Source organism: Pleurodeles waltl, chromosome 6 (genome assembly GCF_031143425.1).
Source record: "Pleurodeles waltl isolate 20211129_DDA chromosome 6, aPleWal1.hap1.20221129, whole genome shotgun sequence".
Lineage (NCBI taxonomy): Eukaryota > Metazoa > Chordata > Amphibia > Caudata > Salamandridae > Pleurodeles > Pleurodeles waltl.
Window position 1 is genome coordinate 1,512,186,297 of NC_090445.1, and position 27,437 is coordinate 1,512,213,733.

At 44.5% G+C, this 27,437-nt stretch overlaps 1 protein-coding gene across 2 annotated transcripts in view; it reads right to left on the bottom strand.

Annotated features, from left to right (window-relative positions):
- Positions 1-6,522: 6,522 nt before the first annotated feature.
- LOC138301015 (uncharacterized) overlaps positions 6,523-27,437 on the bottom strand; it is a 196,945-nt gene continuing 176,030 nt past the window's right edge. For both annotated transcript variants that reach the window (XM_069241017.1, XM_069241019.1), the window contains one exon: positions 6,523-9,087. In XM_069241017.1, coding sequence (XP_069097118.1) covers positions 9,056-9,087 — 32 coding nt within the window. In that variant the 3' untranslated portion in view covers positions 6,523-9,055. The remainder of the gene's footprint in view (positions 9,088-27,437) is intronic.

Consider the following 27,437-nt stretch of genomic DNA (forward strand, 5'->3'; position numbering starts at 1 on the left):
CCATGTTTTTACAACATTTTGGTCAGCCCATAATGCCATGGGATGATTGGAAAGATGCTTTTGATGCATAATTGGAGGAGACATTTTTACTTCCAAGTGAAAGTTAGCTTTATTGAAACATAATTTAGGTATAGGAGGAAGGAGAATTGTACGCACCTTACTTGGCACTCAGGCTGTAGAAGACAATGAAGGCCAAGAACTGTTTGAAAGGGCTATGAATGCTCTTAATGAACATTATAGTAAAAAATGTAATGTTGTGGTAGAAAGACAATTGTTTTTCGAGATATCAATTACAAGGGGAGAACATGGAACAATATGTGGGATGATTACAGGTTCTGGCTACTACATGTAAATTTAGAGATTTGCATGATGTAATTATTAGAGACCAAATGATTTACAAGCTAACTAATTTAAAAATTCAAGAAAAATTGTTGAGTTTGCATGAACCTACATTATATAAAGTGATTGCTACTGCAAAAAAATGAAAGACGCATCTTCATATATGACTATTTTAAAGTCTGAAAACAAAATATCTTCTCATCAAGTGGTTTGTTGTGAAGGGAGTTCACAAGAGATTAATTTGGTTACAGCAAATAATAAATCTAAGTTTAGGCCGAGTAATAATTATTCAGCTAGGAGCAAAACTCAATGTTTTAGATGCTGGAGTTTTAGGTATGTAGCTACGTGTGTGAATTGCCCAACACTTAAAGCTAAGTGTTATTGTTGTGCTCCTATTGGTCATTTGTCTGGAGTTTGCAAAGGTAATTCCAATTAAAGAAAAATAGAAACAAAGTTGAAAAATAGTAATGTAATTCAGATGAGCAATGAGAATTCAGATGATGATGACGAAGTACTTGTGGTGTGTGAGTCTGTTGATCAAAAGGAGGGTGCTCATAATCTCACTACACAAGTTTTGAATGTTGATGATACATACTATCCTCCTAAGTGTTCAACAGCAATATCTGGTACAAAGCTGGACATGTGGGCAGATTCTTGTTCACCGTACACTATAATTGATAAGAACACATTTGACCAGTTATCTGGTGTACAACTTAAGCAAACCAAGGTATCTCCTGTAGGTTATTGTAGTAGTAAATTACCAATTGTAGGTTGTTTTGATTATATGGTGTTGTTCAAGAATAAGAATGTCATGAGCTGTGTGTATGTGGTGGAAAAAGGCAGACTTTTGTTAGGTTGGAAGGAAATTGGAAAACTAGGAATCACATTGGACCCAAATAGAAGTGACCAAGTTATGGTTGTAAAAAGCTCTCACATTGAAAAGTGGAACAAAACATTTCCACAAGTTTTTCAAGAAAAGTTAAGCAAATTGAAAGGTTTTTCTCATCGGATTATATTAAAAGAAGGAACTGTTCCCAAAGTGCATAAACCTAGAGGGATTCCCTTAGCAATGAAGGAAGTGTTATCTGGGGAGGTGAACAGGTTATGTTCTGAAGGGGTAATTGAATCCATAGAGGTGTCTGAATTGTTAAGCCCTACTGTTTTGGTGCAGAAATCTGTTGGAAAGATTTGCGTGTGTGTGGATTTACACAACTTTAATGAGTACTTATGAGTAGACCGTCACCCTCTACCTATAATATATATGTTATGTTGAGCACATTAAAAGAGGGCAAATGTTTTACCACATTGGATATGTCCAAAGTTTATCATCAGATTGTGTTGCATCCTGACAGTAGGCATTTAACATCAATTGTTACACCACAAGGAGCATTTAGGTACCTTAGAATGCCATTTGGCCTGGCTTCTGCCAGTGCGGTATTTCAAAGTATCATGCATAAAATGTTAAAAGACATAGAACGAGTAACTGTGTTTCAAGATGATATTCTAGTATATGGAAGGGATCAACAAGAGCATGATGACATATTGATGCGGGTTCTGAAGAGGTTGCAAAATGCGGGGCTCACCATTGGCACTGGAAAGTGCAAATTTGCTGTACCAGAAGTAGAATATCTTGGACACATCATTGGCCCTTATGGAATTAAACCTAAATTGAAATTACTTCAGGCCATTGAATGTGCCCCTACGCCAACGTATAGGGAACAATCAAAGTCATTTTTGGGATTGGCAGAATATTATGCCAAATTTGTGAATCATTTTGCAACTTTAACCAGGCCTATAAGATTACTGCTCAAGAAGGGCGAGAAGTATGTTTGGTCAAGGGAGTGTGAAGAATCATTTGTAGCTGTGAAAGAAGGTATTTCCAAAGCTCCTATTTTGAAACCATGTAATTTAGAATATATAACTATTCTAATCACTGATGCTAATGCTTATGGTTTGGGTGCTGTACTCATACAAGTGCATCAAGGAAAAGAAAAGTTAATTGTCCCAATTTCGCTTTGAGAAAGATTAATTGCATTATTACATGAGAGCCATGGAGGCATGTCAGCCATGAACTGAAAGGCACATATGGATTTTTGGTGGCCAGGAATGGACAAGGATATAGATAGGTTTGTGAGGAATTGCGAATGTTGTTAAAACAGTGGTAAATCTTTGGTGGTTAAAGAGTCACCTATAAGCCCAATTAAGTGTCCAGAGGGTGTGTGGAGAAAGGTTGGTATGAGCATTTGTGGTCCATTTAATGTTCCAGGGTTAAGAAACATGATGGACTATTTCTCAAAGTGGCCTGCGGTTCGGATGCTGGATGAGGTAAAATCAGATAACATTATTCATTTTTGTAAAGACATATTTACAAGAGAGGGTATTCCTGAAGAAGCTGTTACGGATAATGGTCTTGAAAGTTTTTTTGAGTTACTTGACATACGGCATCATAGAATGGCTCTCTATTATCCTTGAGAAAATTGATTGATTGAGAGATTTATCAGAATGCTAGGGGAGTGTTTGCAGTTGGTTGTTAAAAGTGGGTTGGATTGGGAAGGTGAATTTAGGAGTATGTTGTGGAGTTATAGGTGTACTCCACATTCTGTGACGCAAGAATCTCCTTTTAAATTGTTACGAGGGAGGAGACCAGCGACAATTTAGTCTCCAATTTGGATGAAAAGAGAGGAGAACGTAGATTCTGATTTGTCTGAAATCTCAAGGAAAATTAAAGAGAAGCAAATAAAATTCTGTGACAGACACAATGGAGAATTAACAGAGATCCTTATCAATTGAGGGTAGGTGAATATGTGAGAGTAAAATTAGGTTCTGCAGTTAAAAAAAGGAGAATCTAAGTTTTCAAAGATCAAGACAATTTAAAAGATTTTTGGCAATACTGTGGTGTTGGAGGGAAATGAAATATTAGAAGACTGGTTCCATGTAAAGCGAGATGTCAACATGAAACCCGGAATTCCATTAAGGATAGTTCAGAAGACAAAATGTTATTATGTGAAAGGCCACATAATCCACCGAAATGATTTAAAGACTATGGGCCTGATTACAACTTTGGAGGAGGTGTTAATCCGTCCCAAATGTGACGGATATACCACCAGCCGTATTACGAGTTCCATAGGATATAATGGACTTGTCATACGGCTGGTGGTAAATCCGTCACTTTACAGTCACTTTTGGGACGGATTAACACCTCCTCCAAAGTTGTAATCAGGCCCTATGTAATGTAATTAGTTTTAAAACTGCATTAAGATTTGCATATTTATAAGGAGGGAGATGTGTTGTATTCTTGTTTGTGTTTAAATTGTAAGTGCGATGATGCACTAACAGATACTTTCATGGTGTTCTGGTTCTCTGTGGGAGAGTCAGTTGGTGGATCGCACTGTGGGGTCTGGATGTACCTTGTATCCTGTTATCTGAGCATGAATAAATACCTGAAAATATCCTCATTGTGAAAGACTTCGCTTCTTCACCCATCAGTCTGCTTTGAGGAGCTGGACTGACCAGAAGAAGTTTTCCCGACAGGTGGAGACTAGGTCTGAAGGTAAAACCCTTGACTGTGACAATCCTCTTGGTGTAGTCAACCTCTGCTCCATTGTGGTTGGCCTAATTTTTTTGCATAGATCCAAGTCGACAACAAAATGTTGTTGTTCCATAATACTTTATTTTTTCTAGGCTATTTCTGACATAATATGTTATATATTCATTTCTCTGGTTTCCCTTAACCTTTTTTGATGATCTTGGTGTCTTTTTGTTCTTTAAAGTGTTCTCAATTTCTCTAAATTAGCTTGGGAATTGTATTGTGTTGTGTTCTTTACTTTTGAATTATTGGCACTGCTTAACCTTAACTCACACTTCTCTGGGGATTGTCTTCAACTTGTGCCGTAGATACCAAGGAATAAGCAGAGATTATTTCAGGATTTTTTTTTTTTTAACTTAACCAGAGTGCTATTATTGAGTTGGTAGGATACACACCATCTAAATTATTAGCCCCATTTCTGACAGTAGGGAAAAGAGACTACTGTCAGTAGTATGTACGAGTTGTTCTTCTCAACTATGTGATAGTGAGTAATTGTTCCACTGGAGCCATGCCTCCTTGTGTATGTCAGGACAAAGACAAGAAAGACGGACGAGGAGGTTATAATGTTATTTTCTGCTCACCCACCGTGAAACAGGCATAATTCAGTGGCAATGTACCTTTGTACTTTACAACCCAGAGTTGTGGGCGCATTAGATGGCCTTTGTTTCAAGGTAAATATTCTGAATCTAATGCAGAGTTAAGCAGTTAAAGCGAATAATACTTTGGCAATAGTGCAAAGCGTTTTTCACTTTGTTATAAACAGAAGTATTAATGAAGTCGAGTAAAATTTTACAGTGTGGTGAAACTTTAAAGATCCACGTTCTTTCATTATGAAGCAGCCTAAAAGCAATAAACATAAATATCAAGTGTGTTTTGGGGCTGCTGGCTCCGAATAAATAATATACACCGGTTTACAAAGTTGTTGATTAGGCTACAAAAAAATATAAAAACTATTTTTTGCTATATCCATGCAAATACTGTGTATATGTCCCAAGTCCACGAGAGCCTTTTACTCAGAAATTAAACATGACACCGAAAAAACAAAAAATAGTTCAGTGGCACAGTAAAGGGTGGCCTAGCTTGACATCCACACACTGCCACTGCACTTCCTCCACTCACGCTACCAACGCCTTTTAACTCGGGATTCATCGCACCTCAGAACTGGTTACATCCTTTGAAGATTAGATGACATCGGCACAAAAAAGAGATTCACTCTGGGCATAACTGGCTGGCAGGAGGAAGACGACCTCTTCAACTAGAACAGAATACCTTTTTTACGGACACTCCGTGAAAATTACGGTGACCCTATTCAATGCGTTATCCGGTTTATGCACAATATAAACTCACAAGCAAACTCTGGTGCTTATATCACATGATTATATATAGCTCTTCAGTACAATTCCTGGCTGCCAAGAATTGCACAGTGGGTATTATCCTAGATCCCAGATGATTCAGTTGGGGTGCACAGAAGTCAAAAAGTTAAGAACAGCCAGACTAGTGTATTGTTTAGTGACTGCCCAGCTGCTGGCTGGTTCCTGTAGACATTACGTGCCTTTGGGTGTGTGCCCCCAAGGACATAGTTGTTTGCTTTATTTTGACAGAGGGTACAGTTGATGATGGCTCATGATGGCTGCCATGTCATGAGGTATTACTGCTATTATTTGGTTGTGATTCAGTGTATGCGCACATGCATGTAGTAAATTTACATCAACTTCTCCAGGACAGTTGTTATGCCAATTTGTGAGAGGATATAGATGTGCTGTTGAGATATCAAACACTTACCCAACTATGGTCCCCATGACAGGCTACTTCTTAATTTATATTCTGCTAAAAACCAGCCAAATTGGAACTATGAGTGATGCAATATTATTTTCACCCTCAGACATTTAACCTTGAGGGAAACACTGTGAAAAAACACTGTGAGGGAATTGGTACAAGGTTCATCAATTTCCACATTTTATTCCTCATTTCTCATGAGCAATGTTTTATTATTGGGGAGATACTCCCACATCAGTCATAATCAGGCCTCATGTAGCTTGAAGTCATGTTGTGTGCACAGTGGTGAGATAGGGTAAGCTTTTGTATTAGTGTTTTTTTTTTGTATTCTCCTACCCACAATGAGGCTTAAAACATATGAAGAGTTGCATCTAACATACTGATGGTGTAGTGAGGAGTAAAGGTATAATTTGATATGTCTGTGCCGTTGTTGTGTAAAACACAATGACTAGGAACTGTATTGTGTGCATTGATCATGTTTTTCATGTAACAACCCATTCAATTTCATTTACCTATTAAGAAAAGTGAAATGTTTCAGTCTGAAACTTCCAGTATTATCTCTAACAGGAGAAAACATTTAGGTGGAATCTTGTTACAAGGTGGCAGAGAAGAAATTGTTTGTGTGATAAAAACTTTAAATGTAAGAAACCATGGGTACAGTGCTTTGTTCACGTTCCAGAATTTATTACGTTTATAAGGGAAATTATCTCTCTAAACTTTGCAGGGGTATACTGAATTCAAAATGCAGTCAGATAAATTAAATTACTTGCTTTAGTCGAAAACTTCCCCTTTTCCTATTCCAAGACGAATACTCTATAAAATGAATTCAGAAATGTTTATTTGACAAATTGAAATCCAACTGTTTCTCGCTAGCACTTTGTTATTTCTGCCTTCCAGAGCACACATTGTATTGATATAAATAAGATGAAAAAGAAATACTGCAACATACATGAGTGTTACTGGCCCTGTATAGTACTTGTGGAATTGCATTTAACAGTAAAAAGAAAATACATCTCAGCTGAGCAAATACTGGCTGTTATGGAGGACAGGTAGGAGTTTCTCTCTCAAGGAAGGTCTAATACAATTTTTATTGTTTTTAATAGTAGGGAAAGAATTAAAGTGGTTAACCACACATTGATTATCTTTAGTGCAGTATCCACCAGCTGTAAATGAAAAAAGTCTAACAGAGAAAATAATAAAAATAATACCTCAAAGAAGATAAACATAGAGTGAAATTTTGTACCTCATCAACAGCACACGAACATTGCAATTGTACTTGCAAACACTCTGTTCTTTGGCACATACATAAAGATTATTTAGTTAAACGTTTTTGATTTTTAATTGACATTACATTAAAATTAATACAATCTTGGTTGGAAAAAACACAAACGAAATGTACAAAACGCTTAGAAGTAATTGTCTATTACACCATCAAATACTTTTTAGAAACACTTCTTGACTGGAAAAATAAACATATTTTGAGATTTATACACTGACTGTTTAACGCTTAACGCACAACTCTCATCTTTTGATAAAATGCATGATAGTTATTTATATGTCCTGACATAAAACTGACAGGAAAAAGTAAAACTTGTGCCCCCTTAAGATTACGCCTCCATGAGGAAGTAATTTCTGACTTTAGCAATTTATTAAAAATGCCACAGATACTCATGAGAATCTACAACCCTTGAAGATTCTCAGGACTACTCACGTGTAAACATTCCTGCATAGGAAATGTAATAGGTGTATATTTCCACAGTCTGAAATGTGACTCAAGAATGAATTTTGTTTCGTCAAGAGGGAAAACATTATTCCCCAAAGGAATAAGCCGATTTGACAAGAAGTGCAGCTCCCTACTACTGCCCTAGAATCCACTTTGGCAGTTGTACTTTGTTATATATTCAGGATAGATAACAACCTGCCAAAAGTCTGCAGTACCTACGAACCTGTAAGGCTTGTGCTGCGAACTCTGTTTTGAATGACCACTTTCTGGAACCCCCACATTCCTTACCTCTAAGCAAAGCACCACAGCAACTACAGTGTTATTGCCACATCGGCATGTGCCACTTAGAAAAGCTAAATTCCTGCTTTCCTGTTCCTGTTAAAGGGTTGGAACTTATAACTCTAAAGACCTTGTCTTGCATACCTATATTGCACTTAAGTGGTCACACATATCTGAGAATTGGGCCCCATAGTATGAGTATTCTTTTCCCCTTCTTTTACAAAATGAGCGTGCATAGACCTCATTCTTCACAGCTGAATTAAAACATTTCTCATGCTGTAGCAGGTTCCCCATACCAGGACACTGCTCACAGTGGCCTATGTTGTGTAGAGACTGAATGTGTGCGGAAAGTGAACACTTAAGAGACACTGGTTAGACCTATTACCTCGCAAAAATGACATTTGTTTAGGGAGCGAGTGCATATTCCCAAAATAAAAATAACTCATACAATTTTCAAAGCAGAATAACAAAGAAGATGTAAAAAATAAAAAAGCTTAATAAGTATGCTTGTGCCCGTGATTGGATGTGAAGCTATATTAGTAATTTATCTTAATAAAAATAATTTATTTGAGGATTTTATGCATAATTGAACCTTGGGTATATGCTTCTTCTAGGCACGTCTCATTGTAGATGATAGGCTCTTTGTTAATCATGCCTGTAAGTCTGTTGTCAGGGAGTGGTAGGAAACGTCATGTGATGACAGGCTTTGCCTTCCGAGTAATGCTGTTTCAATAGTATTTTAGAAACTTAAGACAACATTCACACAGCGGTAGGAAAGTGCGAAGAAACAGGTCTGTCCGGCTGAAAATTGTGCTGTAAAAACGATCTTTCCTTCTTGATTACCATCAAGAAAAGGGTAGCAATATTGTTATTATCATTATGCAAGTACACAAGCAGGTTATTGTGCTAGCAAGATTGGCATGACCGGCCCTTGGAGGTTTGCAACACAGCGCATTGTGATCCCGCATACGAACACTCATGTTACTTGCAGTACATTCACAGCTGTCTTACACTGTTTCACAGTCACTACTTGGATCCGGCACCAGTCCTCTTTAAGGGCAGGCAATTCTCGATCATTAAACCACCACTGTAGGCCTGAGAACTACTGATGGTGCACAAACTTAAATGTAGGAAGGCTGAAAACAGTAACAATCTGGTAGCACTCATGAAAAGAACGATTAAAAAAATATATGATGTATTTTGTCCTTTAAAAACAGAACTGTGGGGTCTTCCATTAGGGTCCACCTCAAAGCCTTCCCGCTGGTTGCTTGTGTTCTGACAACACAGGTTTTCCAACATGTGGTTTGACTCTTTGAGAGTACTTCAAATATCACCTCCTTGGCAAATGCCTGTCACGAGTCGATCCTTCCATATGAAGAAAACACTGCAGTAGATTGAGAAACAAATACATTAATCAACCAGCACTACCCTTTCCACAGGTAACAATGAAAAAAGTCACCAGCATTTGCAACTTGGAGTACAAGATGGTAGTTTTTTTTGGTACTGTATTTATTTATTTTATACTTATTTTGTGACAACTGTCAGGAAAGTAAAAAGGTAACTCACCATTGTAAATACTTTCTGCATTCTTTCTCATTTAGACTCTTCAGAATTAACTTGGTCACACGGACGTGATCCGTACGAGCTCCACAGGATTCACCTACATTTTCAGAGTAACAAGCGTCATCCACCAGCTGACTCACCATTTCCAAGTTACTTCAGTCATGAAGAGCGAGGAGAAACAAGATGGAGAAGCCTACATGAAACGGTGCGGCCTACCCCGCATCACCATTGTCCGGGCGGTCTCCCGCCAAACCACCACCTCTAGAGGCAATCATGAATTCACAACGACCCAAGTAAGCAGTGCTCGTCCTGCTAGTGGTCAACCCCACATCCCAATGACTCTGGTGGTGCGCGGTGAGCTGACCGCACTGGAAGAGAATCCAACTGTGCACTGTGAAATAAAGAGAGTGAAGTTCCTGGCTGGGGCTAGCGGCATGGTCCTCGGGGAGCTGCAGAAACTGAGAAAGCCCGAAGTCACCGGATAGCCCATGGCAGCTCACGCTACCCCCTCTAATGATTACTGTTGTATCAACGGACCCGCACCGGAGAGCCGGCGGCTCACGATGCAAGAACGCCAAACGGCACCGACCACGCAACTGGCACGGATTGCAGGGCTCGGCTGAGTTTTGGAGCTAGGCTGATCTACTGCCATGATCTACAAAGTGCATCTAAACACTAGCGGCTTCTACAGTAAGTGCTGTGTTCCTTCCCTCCCCGAGGTGGCCTGGGCCTCTCCGTCCATTATGTCTGCTATTCATGCTCTACAACATGTTCCTACAGGTTAAACACATGGAAACTAAGCTCAGAAAAAAATCTGAGAGTAGAGCGTTACTACTGCCTGTCGATCAGTTATGTATCAAGTCTTTACTCACAAAAAAGTCTGAGTAAATTTACAAGACCGGAGGAGTGGATACTAACTTCCAGTGAGGTTATCACCCATAAACCTTCACGTTTTGGGTTTGATTAACTTGTCTCTGATCCTGTTCTAGTCTGGAAAAGGTCACAGATTTGCTATCAGCAAATGTAGGAGTAATTATGTTTCTATAGTAGGAAAGGGAGGGGAATAGCCCCCAAAATGGTTGCGAAGTAGGGCGAGAGACTTTTCCACGGGGGGAGTGTTTTCCGCATAGCAGGTGAGTGTAAGTATATAATGACTAGTAGCAAGAATGTGGTGACTGTGCAAATAGTGTATAAAAATATGGTGAATACTTAATGTTACAGAGATGACTCTGGGAAGGGGGGCGGACGGCATGTGTGAATCTACAGCACTAAAAGCTATGAACAAATGCTTACAGGGTGAGTAACATAATCCGTTCGCAGCGTGTGTAGATGCAGATGCACATGCTCTGCATGAACTATAAAGCAGCATTCCCCTAAACCAGTGGCTAGTCAATGGATGATGCAGATGTCTGAAACAGAGTTCTTAATGCTGTTTGAACCACTCTAGCCTGTTGACAGGCAATGAACTCCATGCAGTAATGCTTGGTAAACGTGTGTGGAGTTGATCTTGTAACTGCCCTATAAATGTTAGGGAACATTCCCTAGGTATGCGATGGTTGCTCCCTTCTTTGTAGTAATGTTTGGCTTATGGGGATGCTTTATGGTAACATGTTTGGACACTTTTAATGATCCATTTAGCTACGCTAGCTTTTGGTAGACTGTGGCCTTTATGAGGTTTATCAAAAGTGAAAAAAGCATTTGAGTTTTAAGAAAAGGCTTGGTTCTGTTTGTGTAGTACATCAAGGCTCTTTTAATGTCTGGGTATGAAGAGCTCTTCCAGCCACGGACTCTGGGTGAGGGGAAAAACTGGTAGAACAATTGCTTGATTAAGGTAGAAAGGAGAGACCACCCTGGGAAGGAGTTTAGGATCAGTTCTGAGGGCAACCCTATTCGCATAAACTTGTATAAATGGGTTTGTTATAAAGTGAGGGCTTGCAGCTCATTTATGCATCTTAGCAATAGAAAAGGCTGTAAGGAAAGCTATTTTTCAAGCAAGAAATTGTAGAGGACTGGAATGCAGTGGCTTCAATGGAGGACCCTCGAGCCTTGTGAGTACAACACTGAGGTGCCATAGAACAGCAGGTGTCACCCTAGGTGAAATCACTCTTTAAAATTCTTCCATAAAGGCTTTGAATACCGAAAGTCTGAAGAGAGAAGAATGCACTCTATTTTGCATTTATTTGGCAATGGGTGCATGATGTACGCAGTTGGAAATATATGCTTACTTTGACTTCTGTAGTGGAGCAAACAACAAACAATGTCTTGTAGCACAGTTTAAGAGGGTCCATATTCTTGGAGCTCCAGAAGTGGACAAATCTCTTCCAATCTGCTGCGTAAAAAGCACTAGCAGCAGGTCTGCGAGCTTCCTTTTGAATACCGATTCATTGTTGTGGAAGATGTAGATAACCACATTCTAAGACCTCAGGTGCCAAATTTCTAGTTTAAGTTGTTCTGGAAGTTTGATTTTGCCCTGTTCCTGAGTGAGAAGGTCCAGCCTGCTGGGGAGCCTTTCATGTGGGATAACCGACATCTCAAGTAGTGTTGAGAACCACGGTTGTCTGGCCTATGTGGGAGCTCCACGCTCGGGGCAAGGGATGTTTGCCATGGCTTTCTCACCACATTTGGAATGAGTGGGAGAGGAGGAAATGGGTAGGCAAATATCCCTGACCATATCTTCCACAAGGCACTGTCAATGTATTTTGGGTGTAGACATCTGAAGAAGAAGGCAATTTGCGTTTTCATTTTGTTGCCGAATAAGTCTATTTGCGGACAGCCCTATTGCTGGTAGTAATGGAGTAGGGTTCGTGGGTGAAGTTCCCACCAGTGAACTTGGTGATGCATACTGCTCAGCACGTCTGCAAAGTCGTCCACTCCCAGGAGGTACTCCACTTGAAGTGTATCAGATGGTGAAGTACCCAATTCTAAATCTTTTGTGCTAGTGCTGACAGCTGCATCAGGTGACTGCCTCCTGCAGATAATACATGGCGGTCATGTTGTCAATTTTGGTGAGTACCAATTTGCCATGACTGTTCTCAAAGAAGGCTTTGAGGTTTAGGTGGATGGCCAGAAGTTTGAGGTAGTTGATGTGAAACTTCTGCTGCTGGGGTGACCAAAGACCCTGCACTGTCATGGTGAGGAGATATGCACTTCCGTCCCCCCAGCCAGAGGGGGAGGCGTCTGTGGTAATGTTCACTTGCGGAATGGGGCCTGCAAGGGGGCCTGCTTTGCATCAAATTGTTGCTATTTCATTACTGCAGAAAGTGATGAGTACTGTCCCTTATCAACACTAGATCTTGTAGATGACCCTCCACTTGTGACCACCGTATGAAAGGACACTGTTGTAATGGGCACATGTGCATTCTGCCATGGGGAACTCTAGCTATGAAAGAAGAAGTCATCATTCCTAAGAGACGCATCACTGTTTTGACTGGATGAAGGTGATTTGGCTGAAAAACAGGCAGTAGCTGCTGGAAAGATAGCACTCTTTGTGGATTGGGGGTAAGCCTTAAAAGTGACTGTATTTACTTTGATCCTGGGAAGGGATGAACTTGGATAGGCGGGAGGTGGACCTTGGTGACATTTGTTGTAAATCCTAGCTTGTGCAATCGCCAAATAAACAGCTTGACTCACTCTTGACTAGCCAATCATCTAGATAGGGAAACACAAACATGCCTCCCCTTCTAAGGTGGACGGCTAGGCATTTTGTGAACTCCCTTGGAGCCATTGTGACTCTGAAGGATAGTACCTTGAACTGGTATTGTTGTCCATTTACGAGGAAGAGCAGGTAAGGCCAGTGAGCTTGATGGATGGGTAGCAGGCATGAAGCTGACTTGCTGCAACTGCAGGATAACATCTGGTGTATGTAAATGGAAATGTTCTGATAGGATGCATCTGTAAAGGGGCCTGAAATCTGAACTGGTCTTAGGGAGCCGTCCTTCTTGCGGACTAGAAAGTACATGGAGTACAACCCTTTGTCCTGCTCTATGGCCCCTTTGAGGAGGATGGCTTTCACCTTTTCTTGTCGAAGTAGGAGGGGTTCTAGGGTAGCACTCCTGTTCTATTATGCTTAGAACCCCGGGGTCTAATGTCATGGCGTCAGAGTGTGGAAGAAACCACTGTAGTTTCCCCTGACATGTGTAGTGCGACTGGTGGGAATTTGTTGAAAGTCAGTGCTTTGTAGCGGATGCTCACTTATTGGGAGTACCTATGCCTTTACCTCTATTGGTGCTGACCCAGTATAAGCCACATGAGTATCACCTCCCTGCCTTCTGGTGGTAGGATTGCTGCTGGTATTGGTAGGACCGGGCCTGTCAGGGAAGGAGGCCTTTACCTGGCCTCTGTAGTGTTTCCTCCGAAAGGAGCCCCTTGGAAATAATGTTTGCCCATAATATTGGCTATTCCTGTGGGTTTTTTTTCTTCCCAACATTTAGTCGTCCAAAAAGGTATTCCCATCCAAAGGTATATTAACAAGGTGCTGTTGCACGTCTGACATAAAATAGGAGAAAGGTAGCCAACAGTGCCTATGTAAAGTGACAATTGATCACCTCTATGGCTGCTGTATCCACAGCGTCTGGGGTGCACTGTATAGTTGCCTTGGAAATTACCTTCCCCTCTGATACAATTTCCTCCTGCCTCTTCCTGAATTGTTCCAGTAGATGCAGTAGAAGTCTCTACATCTCCCGCTATTAGGCCCTTTTGTATATGGATAGAAGGCCAACAAAAAATAGGGATCCTCCAGCGTGTAGTGGCTCCCACTACAACCATTTTGTCCACATCAATACTTTTGCTCTCCTTATCTGGTGGAGAAGTATCCCCGGTTGCTCTAGGCTAGTCTGGTGTGCGAGTAGGCCCGGAGACTCTACTTCTTCCTGCCCATCCTCCTCAACACCAAGGGGATTGGCCTCATGAAAAATGTCAGGTGTGATGTCGATGAATTGTCACTGCATCAATCTCTACACTGCTTAAGCATCTTCTTACAGTAGAACACCAAGTAAATCCGGGGAAAGCACAGATTGCAGACAGTGTGAGCATCGGCCATGTAATATTTCGAGTCACATTCGAGGCACTTTTTAAAGGACGTACATTCCATCACCCTTTGTAGTTCTCCTTTTCGGAAGCTGATGGAAAGCGTGAAGACAAAGCCCCAAAGGAATGTTAGTACCCTGACTGTGAGGAAAGCAGTGTTCAATGTTCCCCGGTGTTGTTTTGAAATTCTTGTTGGACGTTGCAGCTGAAGACACTTCTCTTGGTGATGGGGATCAAAGTTCTTACAGCAGAAGCCTGCAGTACGAATGTGAAAGCATCCAGTCTGGTGGCGTAAGCGATATGCATCTGAACCTGATGGTGGAGAAAAATAATCTAATAATGGAGTGGTGAACATGTGCATTCTTACTATGAGGGGGGAGTCTTAGGAGATCTTGTGACTTGAAGAGACACCTCAAACAATAACTACTTGCAACATCCAAGGCAAACACTTGATATCTGGAGTATACAGACAATGTGTATGTACAGCCATGTATGCTAGCAAGAGCATTTGCAATTGTACTACAATTTTCTGATCTTAAAATGAACATTTGTACGTGAAAAAAATGGTTGTGAATTCCAAAAACTCAGAAATCTGCACAGCCCTAAGAAATGGAAGATTCCTATGTATTACATGTACATGAAGATGGCTGCATGAGATTCAGTATGCAGTATTGACAAATAGGTTCTTACGCACAGCTTGAACAGAGTGACGCAGGTAAACCTCAATTAAATAACCAAAGCAAAGTGTTTGTAGACAGTGTCAGTAAATGTCATATGGAGTGAAGGTGTCTTGGAGTGTGTAACATTCCATAAGACATTAAGGCCCTCATTACAACCCCGGCGGTCGGTGTTAAAGCGGCGGTAAGACCGCCAACAGGCCAGCGGTAAAAAAAATGGAATTATGACCGTGGCGGAAACTGCTAACATAGACAGCCACTTTAACACTCCGACCGCCACGGCGGTAGAAACAAACAGCATGTACCGCCCACACCAATTTAAGAGGCCAATCCGCCACCTTTTCCGGGGCGGATTCAACACGAACAAAAACACGGCGGAAACAGGACATGGAAGGGAAAACGCTCACCTTTACACACCCCACAAGGAACCAGGACGCCATGGAGCAGAAACTCCAAATTCTACCTGCCATTCTCTTCCTGCTCCTCTACCAGGAACATGACAGAGGGCGGCGACCACCACAGTGAGTACTGCACCTACGACACAGGGGAGGGGGGAGGGAAAAGAGAGTGACACACACACGCAACACCCCCACCCCCACCATCACACACAACATACACAAAAATACATGTTGAAACATTACATTTACACCCCCCAACCCCACCTGGAAGAACGCAAGGACAAAAGGAAATGATTTGAACGATTGTAATGAGTAAAAATCCATTAGTCAAAAAAATATATATACACTATTAACAAATATGTACACCAAGATTTCAAGTCCATGTACTGCACCTACATTGTCCGTGGACCACTGGGCCCAAAATGCATGGGCGAGGCCCACACAAGATACTCGATCCAAACGGAGAGAACACTGCTGGGGCATCAGATTGAAATAAAACAGGCACCTCAGGGGGAAAGGAAGGGGGGCACCTCAGCCGGACGAGTGCATGACGCCAGCTCTACGAGGGGGCTCCATGCCCATTGAGGTATCCTGGGGAGTGCAAAGCCACAGTCTTACAAGTCTCTCAAGTGGGTGGTTTGCCCTCTGCTTTATCCTGGGGAGTGCAAAGTCACAGTCTCTCAAGTGTTTCAAGTGGGTGGTTTGCCCACTGCTTTATCCTGGGGAGTGCAAAGCCACAGTCTCTCAAGTCTCTCCAGTGGGTGGTTTGCCCACTGCTTCATCCTGGGGAGTGCAAAGCCACAGTCTCTCAAGTGGATGGCATTCTCCATTGGTTCTGGAGGGGGCTTTGTGCCCAGAGTGCTTCATCCTGCCAAGGACAGAGGTAGTGGATGTCATTCTCCACTGGTTCTGGAAGAGGCTTTGTGCCCAGAGTGCTTCATCCTGCCAAGGACAGAGGTAGTGGATGTCATTCTCCACGGACGGTGGGCCAACATGGAAGCTGTCCAGGCCCCTGGAACTGACCACCAGCCATGTCTGCGGTGGTGCCACTGGCACAGGATGTGGCGTGGCCGCTGGCTGCAGCCTCAGTGGCGGCGGTGCTTGCGGCGCTCATTGGGCAGGGGTGCTGGTGGCTGGCTCTGTGAGCGTGCTACTGGCGGCGGTGTGCTGGGCAGCGGTGCTGGTGGCTGGCTCTGTGAGCGTGCTGCTGGCGGCGGTGTCCTGGGCGGCGGTGCTGGTGGCTGGCTCTGTGAGCATGCTGCTGGCGGTGGTGTCCTGGGCGGCGGTGCCCGTGGTGGTGCCGGTGGTGGTCTTGTCCGCCGTGCAGGTTGGTGGCGACTTCCCTTTCTTCCTCTGGCCCTTGCCCATCTTGGATGGTGGCACAGCTGTCTTGCCACTAAACTGTAGTCCTGGGAGAGCCCTTGGTGGCAGGTGTTTTGGCCTTCTCCCTCCGGGCTGTGGCCAACTTCTTTACTTTTTGAGGTGGAGGAATGTCCTTGTGCTGGCTTCTTGGCACACTGGCTGCCCTGCTGCTTGGCGCACTCCAGAAGCCGGTTACTGCTGGCACCACTGATCCCGGTGATGTGGTGGCTGAGGTGCTGGGTTGGGACCTGGACAGGCAGGTCCTAGGGGACAGAACGGGTAGGGGAGGTGTAGGGAAGAGGTCAAGGTTTGACAGGAAAAGTTTTTTAGACACACTGGGATGGGTAGATGGAGGGGGTTTGGGAGTGGAGGAAGAGGTAGTGGTTGTAGGAGGTGTATGTTTGCTGACTTTGGGTGAAGATGCATGGGCTAGAGGCTGTCGTGAGGTGGATGGCTGTTGGGTGGGTGTGTGACTGCATTTGTGTACTTTGGGAGGAGGGCTCACAGACACACTGGGAGAGGACACAGGGGATGTGTGAATGGTAGTGGGGTGGTGAGTGCATGTGAGCGGTGTGTGGTGATGGGCATGCTGGTGATGGAGGTAGTGGCTGAAGATGTAGTGCATGCAGGTGTGAGTGGAGACGTGACAGGGAGGGAGACACAGTGGAGACAGTGGATGTTGGCATGTCTGCATGGGTATGATGCTTGTGTGAGTGCCTGTGGGATGAGTGGTGCTTATGTTTGCCAGAGCTACCCTTGTGTGTTGAGGTGTGTGCATGCTGGTCTGATGGTGTGCTTGGGATAGGCTGAGGTACTGGGGATTGGGTCTGGGTGGAGGAAGTTGGAGGGGGGAGGCTGGAAACAGGGACAATGGCTGCCATCAGTGCTGAGGCCAGAGTCTGAAAAGCTCGCTGTTGGGCTGCCTGACCAGAATGAATGCCCTCCAGGTATGCATTGGTGTGTTGCAAATGCCCCTCTACACCCTGGATGGCATTCAGAATGGTAGACTGCCCAACAGTGAGGGATCTAAGGAGGCCAATGGCCTCCTCGCTGAGGGCAGCAGGGGCTGAGGTGCCTGGGGCGAAGGAGATGCCCACCCTCCTGGGTGAGCGGCGCCGGATACACGCTGAGGGGCTGCTGGGAAGGCGGTGCTGGCAGTGGGGGTGGCGGCGCCTGTAGATGCGGTGGGCACAGAGGGGCCCGCCACCGCAAGGGAGCTCCCATCAGAGGAGGAGTCGGTGTCGCTGGTCTCAGCTCCTGTCCCCGCCGTGGAGCTCCCCTCGCCCTCCGTCCCACTGGTGAATTTGGAGTCCGTAGTCTCGCCCTCCAGGGCCATGTGGGATGCAGCTCCCTCCTGCTCCGGTGGCACTGCTCCTCCGCCTGATGATGCTAATGCACACAAGAACAGGGAGACCACAAAAAGGGGAGGGGGGAGAAAGTAGAAAGACATGTTCAGTGTATGCAATACCGCTACCGCTGGCGGACACTACAGACACAGCAGCCATCTGCACTACACCATGCACTAAGAGTTCCCTAATTAATCACAGGGCCATGAAGTACAAGGCCTATGCCCGATTGCTGCACACATGGAAGTCACAGGAGCCTGACTAGGGGTAGATGGCTCTTACCACTGGTGGGGATGGGGTGCCACTGAGCCTGCCTCACAAAGGGTCCTTGCCTGCAAAACTCGCCCTGGCCTAGGGTAACCCACTGCCCACCTCCCCCACCCAGACACCTCCCATGCGCGCTGAATCAGCTGAATGAGAGTGTACTCACCCCCTTGTGGCTGCTGTGATGCCCTCAAGGGCCCATCCAACTCCGGATACGCCACTGTCAGGATCCGGAACATCAGGGGGGTCATGGTGCGACGGGCACCCCTCCCACATTGGGAGGCCATCCCCATCTGGGCCTCCGCCGTCTTCTTGCTCCATCGGCGAATGTCCTCCCATCTTTTACGGCAGTGGGTGCTCCGTCTGTCGTGGACCCCCAGAGTCCGGACTTCCTTGGCGATGGCACGCCAAATATCCTTCTTCTGGTGGGCGCTGACCTAGAGGAATAGTACAGGGGAAAAGGAAAATATATAACCGTCCAGACCGTCACTGTCATAGACCCACGTTCCCACCCTTGCCCTGATGCACATACACTCACCGTCGTTTCATGAACGCCTCATTCCCGCCCCCATTCTCCCATCCACACCACTCCAAACAGGCATTGCCCATACAGCATGCTCACAGTGTACTCACCTGTTTGTCTGGAGGACCGTAGAGTAGCGTGTACTGGGGGAGGACCCCATCCACTGGTTTGTCCAACTCCTCCGAAGTGATGGCAGGGACCCTTTCCCCAGACACTGTAGCCATTGTCGCTTCCAGACTGAGGTCACAGCAGCACTTGCAGTGTAGGTACTCTCCTGTCGAAGATCAGGTATCAAGTGAGTGAACAGAGAGAAAATGGCGGTCACGTCCGCGGCGGTGCGTACCGTCACCACCAGCGTTCATCGGCATTGGCTCCTGGGACCCATAGAGTCCAATGTTAACCAATGCAGGATTGCGCCGCGGTCTTCGACCGCCTACTGGGATGGTGTACAACGCCAGCGCAGTTACCTCGTATCCCATTGTCCCACCTTACAGGTCAGGCAGCCGCCATTTCAGGGGGCCACATGGCATTAATTTCAAATGCGTCACACATATCTAGGCCTTGCATACACAATAAGACAGGCACATAGCGGATTGACAAATGTGTGGAATAAAGTTGTGTTTTCATACCTCAGTGTTGGCTGACCCTCTGCTCGCTGTTCTCATCCATAGAGGACGTCCGCTGGGGCAGGTGAGGAGATGGCGGCATCCTCCGGTGTAAAGACCGCTGGTGGACCTGTCTATAATGGAAGAGTGACATGTAACTGTCACCTACAGACTTGACCGTGCCACAATCCATGAACTGTGTGCCCAGTTGGAGCCAGACCTGATGTCATTTATCTGGCATCCCACAGGTATCCCCCTTCTAGTGCAGGTCCTGTCAGTACTCCATTTCCTGGTAAGTGGGTCTTTTCAAACGACAGTGGCCATAGCATCAGGGACGTCCCAGCCTATGTTCTCCAACGTGTTGTCCAGAGTGTTGTCTGCCCTGCTGAAACACATGCGCAGCTACATCGTTTTCCCTCAGGTGGAGGATTTGCCTACAGTGAAAGGTGACTTCTCTGCTTTGGGACATATCCCCAACATCATAGGTGCCACTGATGGGACACATGTGGCCTTGGTCCCCCCCCGAAGGAGTGAACAGGTGTACAGAAACCGTAAGAGTTACCATTCAATTAATGTGCAGATGGTGTGTTTGGCCGACCAGTACATCTCCCATGTGAACGCCAAGTTTCCTGGCTCAGTGCATGACGCTTACATTCTGAGGAATAGCAGCATCCCTTATGTGATGGGACAGCTCCAGAGGCACTGTGTGTGGCTAATAGGTGAGGACATGGACCCTATACAGTGTGAATATTTGTCTGGGTCTGGGGTTGTCACTAAGGGTTAGTGTGTGCCTAACAGTTGTCCCTCGACATTTGCAGGTGACTCTGACTACCCCAACCTGTCATGGCTACTGACCCCAGTGAGGAATCCCAGGTCAAGGGCAAAGGAACGGTACAATAAGGCACATGGGCGAACTAGGAGGGTTTTAGAGAGGACCTTCGGCCTCCTGAAGGCCAGGTTTAGGTGCCTCGATATGACAGGTGGTTCCCTATTCTACTCACCAAAGAAGGTGTGCCAGATCATCGTGGCCTGCTGTATGCTGCACAACTTGGCTTTGCGACGACAGGTGCCTTTTCTGCAGGAGGATGGTCCTGAAGGAAGTGTTGTGGCAGCTGTGGAGCCTGTGGACAGTGAAGAAGAGGAGGCAGAAGAAGAGGATATCGACAACAGAAACACCGTGATTCATCAATACTTCCAGTGAGACACAGGTAAGAAGACATCACTGCCTCCTACATCTGATACACTTGTTCTACCTCTCATCTGTCTGCCACTTTCACCCAGTGTATGGACCCTGATTTGTCACTTTCCCTTTCGATTTCACAGATGTGGGTCCCACTGTGTGACCTCTGCTATGTTTCCTCATGGACTAGAGCTGTGTGACATAGGTATGTTGACAATACAATGGACATTGCTATTTCCCTCAGTTATTGCAAATACACATTTGTGAATGCACAGACTGACTCCAGATTGTTTTGTGATTTAAGGGTGTTTATTTAAGCGCTAAATAGTGTAGGGGGTTGTAAAATGGTCAGGGGTGATGGTGGAGGAATGTCCATGGCAGAGTCCAGTCTATTAGTCTCACAGGTGCATTGTCCAAAGGGGCATAGGAAGTGGAGCTGGGGCAGTTTAAGGATGGACAGGGTGACAAAGTGGGACAGAAGGATGACAATCAGGGTGGTCTCATTTCTTGGCGGGGGTCTTGGCATTGTTCTCTGTCTTTGTCCTGGATCTCAGGGACCGCTTGCGGGGTGGTTCTCCATCTGCAGGAGGTGGGGTGCTGGTGTCGTGGTCCTGTGGCGGTGCCTCCTGTCCACTAGCGCCGGCGGAGGTGGCGGGCAGTTCATCGTCCAGGCTAGTGTCAGGGGCCCCTTGTTGAGCCACAGTAGCCCTCCTAGTGTTCACGAGTTCCGTTAGCACCCCTACAATGGTGCCCAGGGCTGTATTGATGGATTTGAGTTCCTCCCTGAACCCCAAATACTGTTCCTCCTGCAGCCGCTGGGTCTCCTGAAACCTGGCCAGTACCATTGCCATTGTCTGCTGGGAATGGTGGTAGGCTCCCATGATGTTGGAGAGGGCCTTGTAGAGAGGGGGTTCCCTGGGCCTGTCCTCCCCGTCGCACAGCATCCCTCCCAGTTCCCCTGTGTTCCTAGGCCTCTGTACCCTGAACCGTGTGCCCACTACCACTGCCCCCAGGTCCCTGCTGTTCTTGGGGTGGTGGGTTAGCCTGGGTTCCCTGTAGTGGTGGACACACTGCTGCTTGACGTGTCCTGGAGACAGAGGGATGGGCCCGCTGGGTGGGTGCTGTGCTGGTGTTTCCAGAGGGGGGAGGCTCTGTTGTGGCTTGTGCCAGTGTGAGGGGAACCGACTGTCTCGAGGTCCAGGATGGGCCGGGCTGGTCATCTAGATCCAGTTGGACAGAGCTGCTGTCAACACTGTGGGCCTCTTCTGTGGGTGGAGTGGACATGTCTGGAACCTCCTGTCCGGTGACGTTGGGTAGGGGTCCTGCAGGGGTGTAAAGGCATGATTATTGCATCTGTGTGTGCCATGGTGTGCAATGGGTGGGTGACCCTGTACCCCAGTGCTTGCATTCCTGTGTAGGACCTTGTGTGCAAATTGTTTAGGGGTCTGTGTGGATATGTGTAGTGGCCATGCATTGGTGATGGGTGTCCATGCTTTGTTGTTGCATGCAGGGCTTGGTGTTGGGATGGGTGGTTTGTGACAGTGAGACATATGTGAGGAGTTGGAGTGATGGGGGTGAGGGTGAGGGTGGGGTTATGTGATAGCATGCAGGTAGGGTGGAGGTTGTAATAGTTAAGGTTTGCCTTACCAGAGTCCATTCCTCCTGGTACTCCTGCGAGGCCCTCAGGATGCAGTATGGCCAAGACCTGCTCCTCCCATGTTGTTAGTTGTGAGGGAAGAGCTCGGGGTCCGCCGCCAGTCCTCTGAACCACGATGTGTTGTCTTGAGACCACGGAACGCACCTTCCCCCGTAGGTCGTTCCACCTCTTCCTGATGTCATCCCGTGTTCTTGGGTGCTGTCCCACTGCGTTGACCCTGTCCACGATTCTGCGCCTGAGCTCCATCTTCCTAGCTATGGTGGTGTGCTGCACCTGTGATCCGAATAGCTGTGGCTCTACCCGGATGATTTCCTCCACCATGACCCTGAGCTCCTCCTCAGAAAACTTGGGGTGTCTTTGCGGTACGATGGGGTTGTGTGGGTGATGTGTGAGATGGTGTGTGTTGTGATGTGTGGGGTGATGTTTGGGGGTGTGCGGTGTTTTGTGCGTGGATGTGTATGTGTGATGGTGTTGTGTGCCTCTGTATTCTGGTGTTGTCTTTGCTGTGCTGTCTCTCTGGCCTTTGTCTACATTTTTGGTAGTAAGGGTTTGTGGGTGATGTGGGTGGTTGTTTTGTATTGTATTGGGTGTGTGGGAGTGGTGTGTGTATGTGTATCAGGTGTGTGTATTTGGAATTGTCCAATGTGGTTGTGTTTTGTAAATGTGTGTGTATTTTGAGCGCAGCGGTGTGTACCGCCAATGGTTTACCGCGGTTGAAAGACCGCCGCGTGGATTCGTGGGTCATGATAGTGTGGGCGTATTCCTGTTGGCGTTACAGTGGAGGTTTTGTTATCGCCAGTTTATCACTGACCTTTGGTGTGGCGGACTTGTGTGGGTGTCTAGATTTTGGCAGATTCCGAGCTGTGGGTCGCAATAGATGTGGCGGAATTCCACGGCCGCACCGGTGTGTTGGCGGTCTTCTGCACGGCGGTAAGCAGCATTTACCACCAATGTAGTAATGAGGGCCTAAATGATCCACTGAGTACTCTAGGACTTTGTTGTTTCCTTGCCTGGTTCATTAATGTCAAAACTGAGAAATGCCTCTGAAAACTGACACAACAACTTTTGGAAAAAACATAGAGTTTAATACAACTTTTATCCTTTGTGTTGCTGACACAGCCTGAACTTCTCTACCCTTTGGGCTGACTTAATCACAATGTGAAAAACTGTAACGATGTGCATAAAAATGGCACAGCTTCAAAAGATTTAGGGAGCAGTTCACTGAAAAACAACATTCAGATCTCAGAGAGGGATGTTAAGAATAAAACAGGTTTGGGGTTCTTGTCCTGATAGTTGCCAGTTAATACTGCCCAAATGCACAGTTTGTTAAATGAAGAATTTAATAATAATGTATGTTCAAGAGAGGAAGAGAGTGCATGTATTTACTTGTCCTAACTGCATTAACGGAACCCAAACTGTTTTTTTCTGTATTTCTTTATAGTAGGTTTCTGCCAGCCGACACAAAATATTAGTTATCGTTAAAAAATTAAGATGTTTTTAGGACAGTATTTAAGAATCCTAAACACAGCGATTGTGAGGCAAGGACCAGAATCTAAATACTATCCTTCTCTCTGGAAATTAGGTGGGTACTAGTTACAAGATTGACAATTGGGCTTCTCTGCTCGTCTGACAAAATCTGAACACCAAACTTGACTGGGCCATGTGAAGAGCATACATGCAGCAGTAGTAGCTTAAAAGTATATCCAGGCGGAATCCAACAAGTTGAACAAGAATTCTTTTATTGGCCAAGTCGATACATTAGTAGCCCTATAGCAGCCAGCAAGTCCGTCTGATCTTTTACCTCCCTGTACATTCCAGATATGATCTCATACATTCTCAGAATCCATCGTCACATGGCTACACATTACCAGGCATACAGTACCTATTATAATCAAGGTACTGTTTAGTTACCACAAGCCACAGTGGAACTATGTGACTAAACATACAAGGAGTAATGTAACTCTAAATGTTCATGTAAATTGAAACTGAGATAATAATCATGAGAATACAATGAAAGGAGGTTTGGAATGTGACTTTTTCGATTATGTTGAAGATTTATGGGTGTGTGAACAAGCTATGAGAGATTGTATTTATGTTTTTTACTTACAGGCTTTGAATAGCAGCTAGCATGTAGTAGTGAATTCGGTAGGCTTAGGCAACATTTTATAGGTATAACAGCTGGGTATTAACCTTTGAAAAATTCTCTTAAGATGGCCACCAGAACGGATCAATGTATAAACCTTTTGGCTTAAAATTAGGAAAAATGTGTTAGAAACAGAGTTTGTAAGCTTTGGGCTATTCCAACAATGCAGGTTTCTTGATTGCGTTTCAGGGAAATAACGGACTAAAGAATAGGTCTGTTTATTGCGGAAGATGATTAAATTAAATATAAGAGGAGATACAAGGCATAGTCCTTCTAATATGGCGCTTACCGTTCGTCATTAATGAGAAACAAATGCGGGCTAGTGTACGCCCGGTAACAATCTAAAACGCTGCTGCGTGCAAGACGGCGTTTCCTGAGGCTATGTTAAATCAGTAGAGCAGCCTTGAGCTGTATCGATAGCAACGAATATGCCACGGGTTACACGGACCGTCGAGAAAAAAGTCCAAGTAAGTGAGATAAACTATGTTGAAAACCCAAGTTCGACAGTGGAACATTAACAAAAATAATTAGAATAAACCGATTTAAGGATCGTCGGTAACTTAATCTAAAATTTTGTTATGTTTAATGTACCCCTGCAGGGTTAATACCGAACGGATAGCAAAATCGAGTTTATGACATAGCGTCTGTGGTAAATAGGTGAGAGGAAAACACTTAGCTCGAGCGTACCCTTGAAAAGGACACTTGTGGCTTTATAATAACAATAAAGCAAGTTTCTCTTCTTTCTCTTCTGTTCTTTTCTTGTTTTCTCCTTTTCTTTGCTTAAGAGTAGAATTAATTGGAAACTAATTCTTCAGTTAAAGTATGGATTTCAGACAAAGGTAAGAAAGGCATTGCACACAATGGGACTCACTGAGTGTGCTGCATGTTTGAGTGGCATGGCTAATTAATATATTGAGACACACGGTGTTGCTTTGGTGTTGTGTTTACTTATGGAGGTATCGAGATTAAGTGATTGGGAAGAGAAGGACCTATTTAGGAATTTGAAGGAGTAATTTCACATTCCTAATAGAGGTATAACGGTGTATATATAAAAATAATTTTGGGATTGATGCTCTGCACATTTGTAGCTGCATAGAGAATGAATCTATGTAGACGTCATGATTTTAATTTGTGCGTTAATTGTTGTAGAGGTGCCAGTGCCCCCTGAAAGTCCTGAGGAGGCCAAGAATTGTGAGGCCGAAACGCGTCGACATCGGATAAGTGGGACCAAGGGTTTTGAAACAAAAAATTGATATACATAACTGATGGTGCACTACACAATACCTTGTAAAAAAATAGTTAGGTATTTTACAGCTGGGTGCTAGACCCTTGGTGACCTACAATGGATTGGATCACAGTGTAAATTGTGTTATTGTGACCATAATAGAAAGACATGTTGATGGGCATTACCCTTCTTGTGGGTATTTATGTTTTGTGTTTTTATGAGTTTTGTAATTAATATGTGAGATGTAAATTTGATGTATATATAATTTATTGTTTGTGTTCCAGTAATTTAATAAGCAATATGTGTTGGCATGACGATTTGAATTTTGCAGTTTATTATAAATAAATTTAGTAAGTTTTGGGGTAGTAATTCACCCCTGAAACCAATAGTGAATATTTGGTTGCTTCAAATAACAAGTAAATTTGTCCCTGCCTGCAAGTTTTTTGTGATTACGGTAAACGTACAAGGAGAGCATATCTGAAACTTGGATGATAAACTGGGAAGGGGAAAGAAGTGGGAAAAAATACACCAACTTTGCCTTAGTGGGAGTGCATTTCATATCTAGAATTGGCTCCACCTTCCCTCCCCATGAAGCACAGTTGGCACACAAAGCTCTTCTCTGATCCAAAGAGATCGATGTAAGGCAACCATCACACCTGATTTTCTGTATCCTCAATGAGAATGCCCAGTGGGTTGTAGAAAGACAAGCTTGCTCCTTGTAATACCATGTGCATTCTAATGTGGAGCATTGTTTGTGTGAAAAAGAATACTGCCAAATATTTTATAGTGTACAAGAGAACTAGGGGCTTGAGCACACTGACATGATTTGTTGCCGCTTGTACAATTCATACATTGTGAAATGAGAGGCCTCTAATTTTAGCTTATGCCATGGCTTCTGAAAACCAGATATTACAGACGCCTATGATAATGGAGTGGAGAATGGTGCACAATGGATCTTGGTACAGTTAGAGGACCACCATGGAATGTCTCTCTTGAAGTGTGACTGATTCTACATTGTGGGATCGTTGCTCTTTGACCAATGATTGGTTAGTTGCAACTAGGCTTCCCAAAAATTGAAATCAGAACACGTAGGACTAATAAAGTAACAAGCCTTACAGTCTCTGGACCCATCATTTGGTCGGCTTAATCTCTGAATAGTAGATAGTGAGTGGTTTTGCATGTAGATTTCTTGCTCTTGGCTAGTTGAAATGAGATGGAAAAGAGCTTTGCATAAACGGAAAAAGTACTGAGTTGAGGCCTGTATTGCAGTTATTAATGTAAGACTAAACATAAATCTGCAAGTTTTCGATTAGACTTTGCCTGCTGTTCTTATCTTAGTCAGTAGGCACTACATTCAAACTAAACATGACAACTTGGACTTACCTAATTACAATATCTGAGAAGCCTGCAACACAGTGGCCAATCCATTAAACAAAAATTTGCATCCGGGAGATGGGAGATCAGGATTGTGGGTCCTGCCTAGTTCCCAAACCAGACTATACAATTGAGATTAAATTGGCAACCTGGCTGTTGAAGACCTTTAGGGTAAGGGCTGTGTGTTAACACTTATTTCGCACTGTAGACTAAAGGCATAATAGAGCACCTTTTTTTGTTCTCCGTCCTCACCCTTTTCCAGTGCTTCTGTAGGGACCACTGGATTTCTGCCTCCTTCCCTGTATCTTCTGTACTTTTATGGTCCTAGCAGTTACGGGAACCCCACATAGTAGCATGTCCACTCCTGGCAAAGGCAGAACCTTTGAAACTTG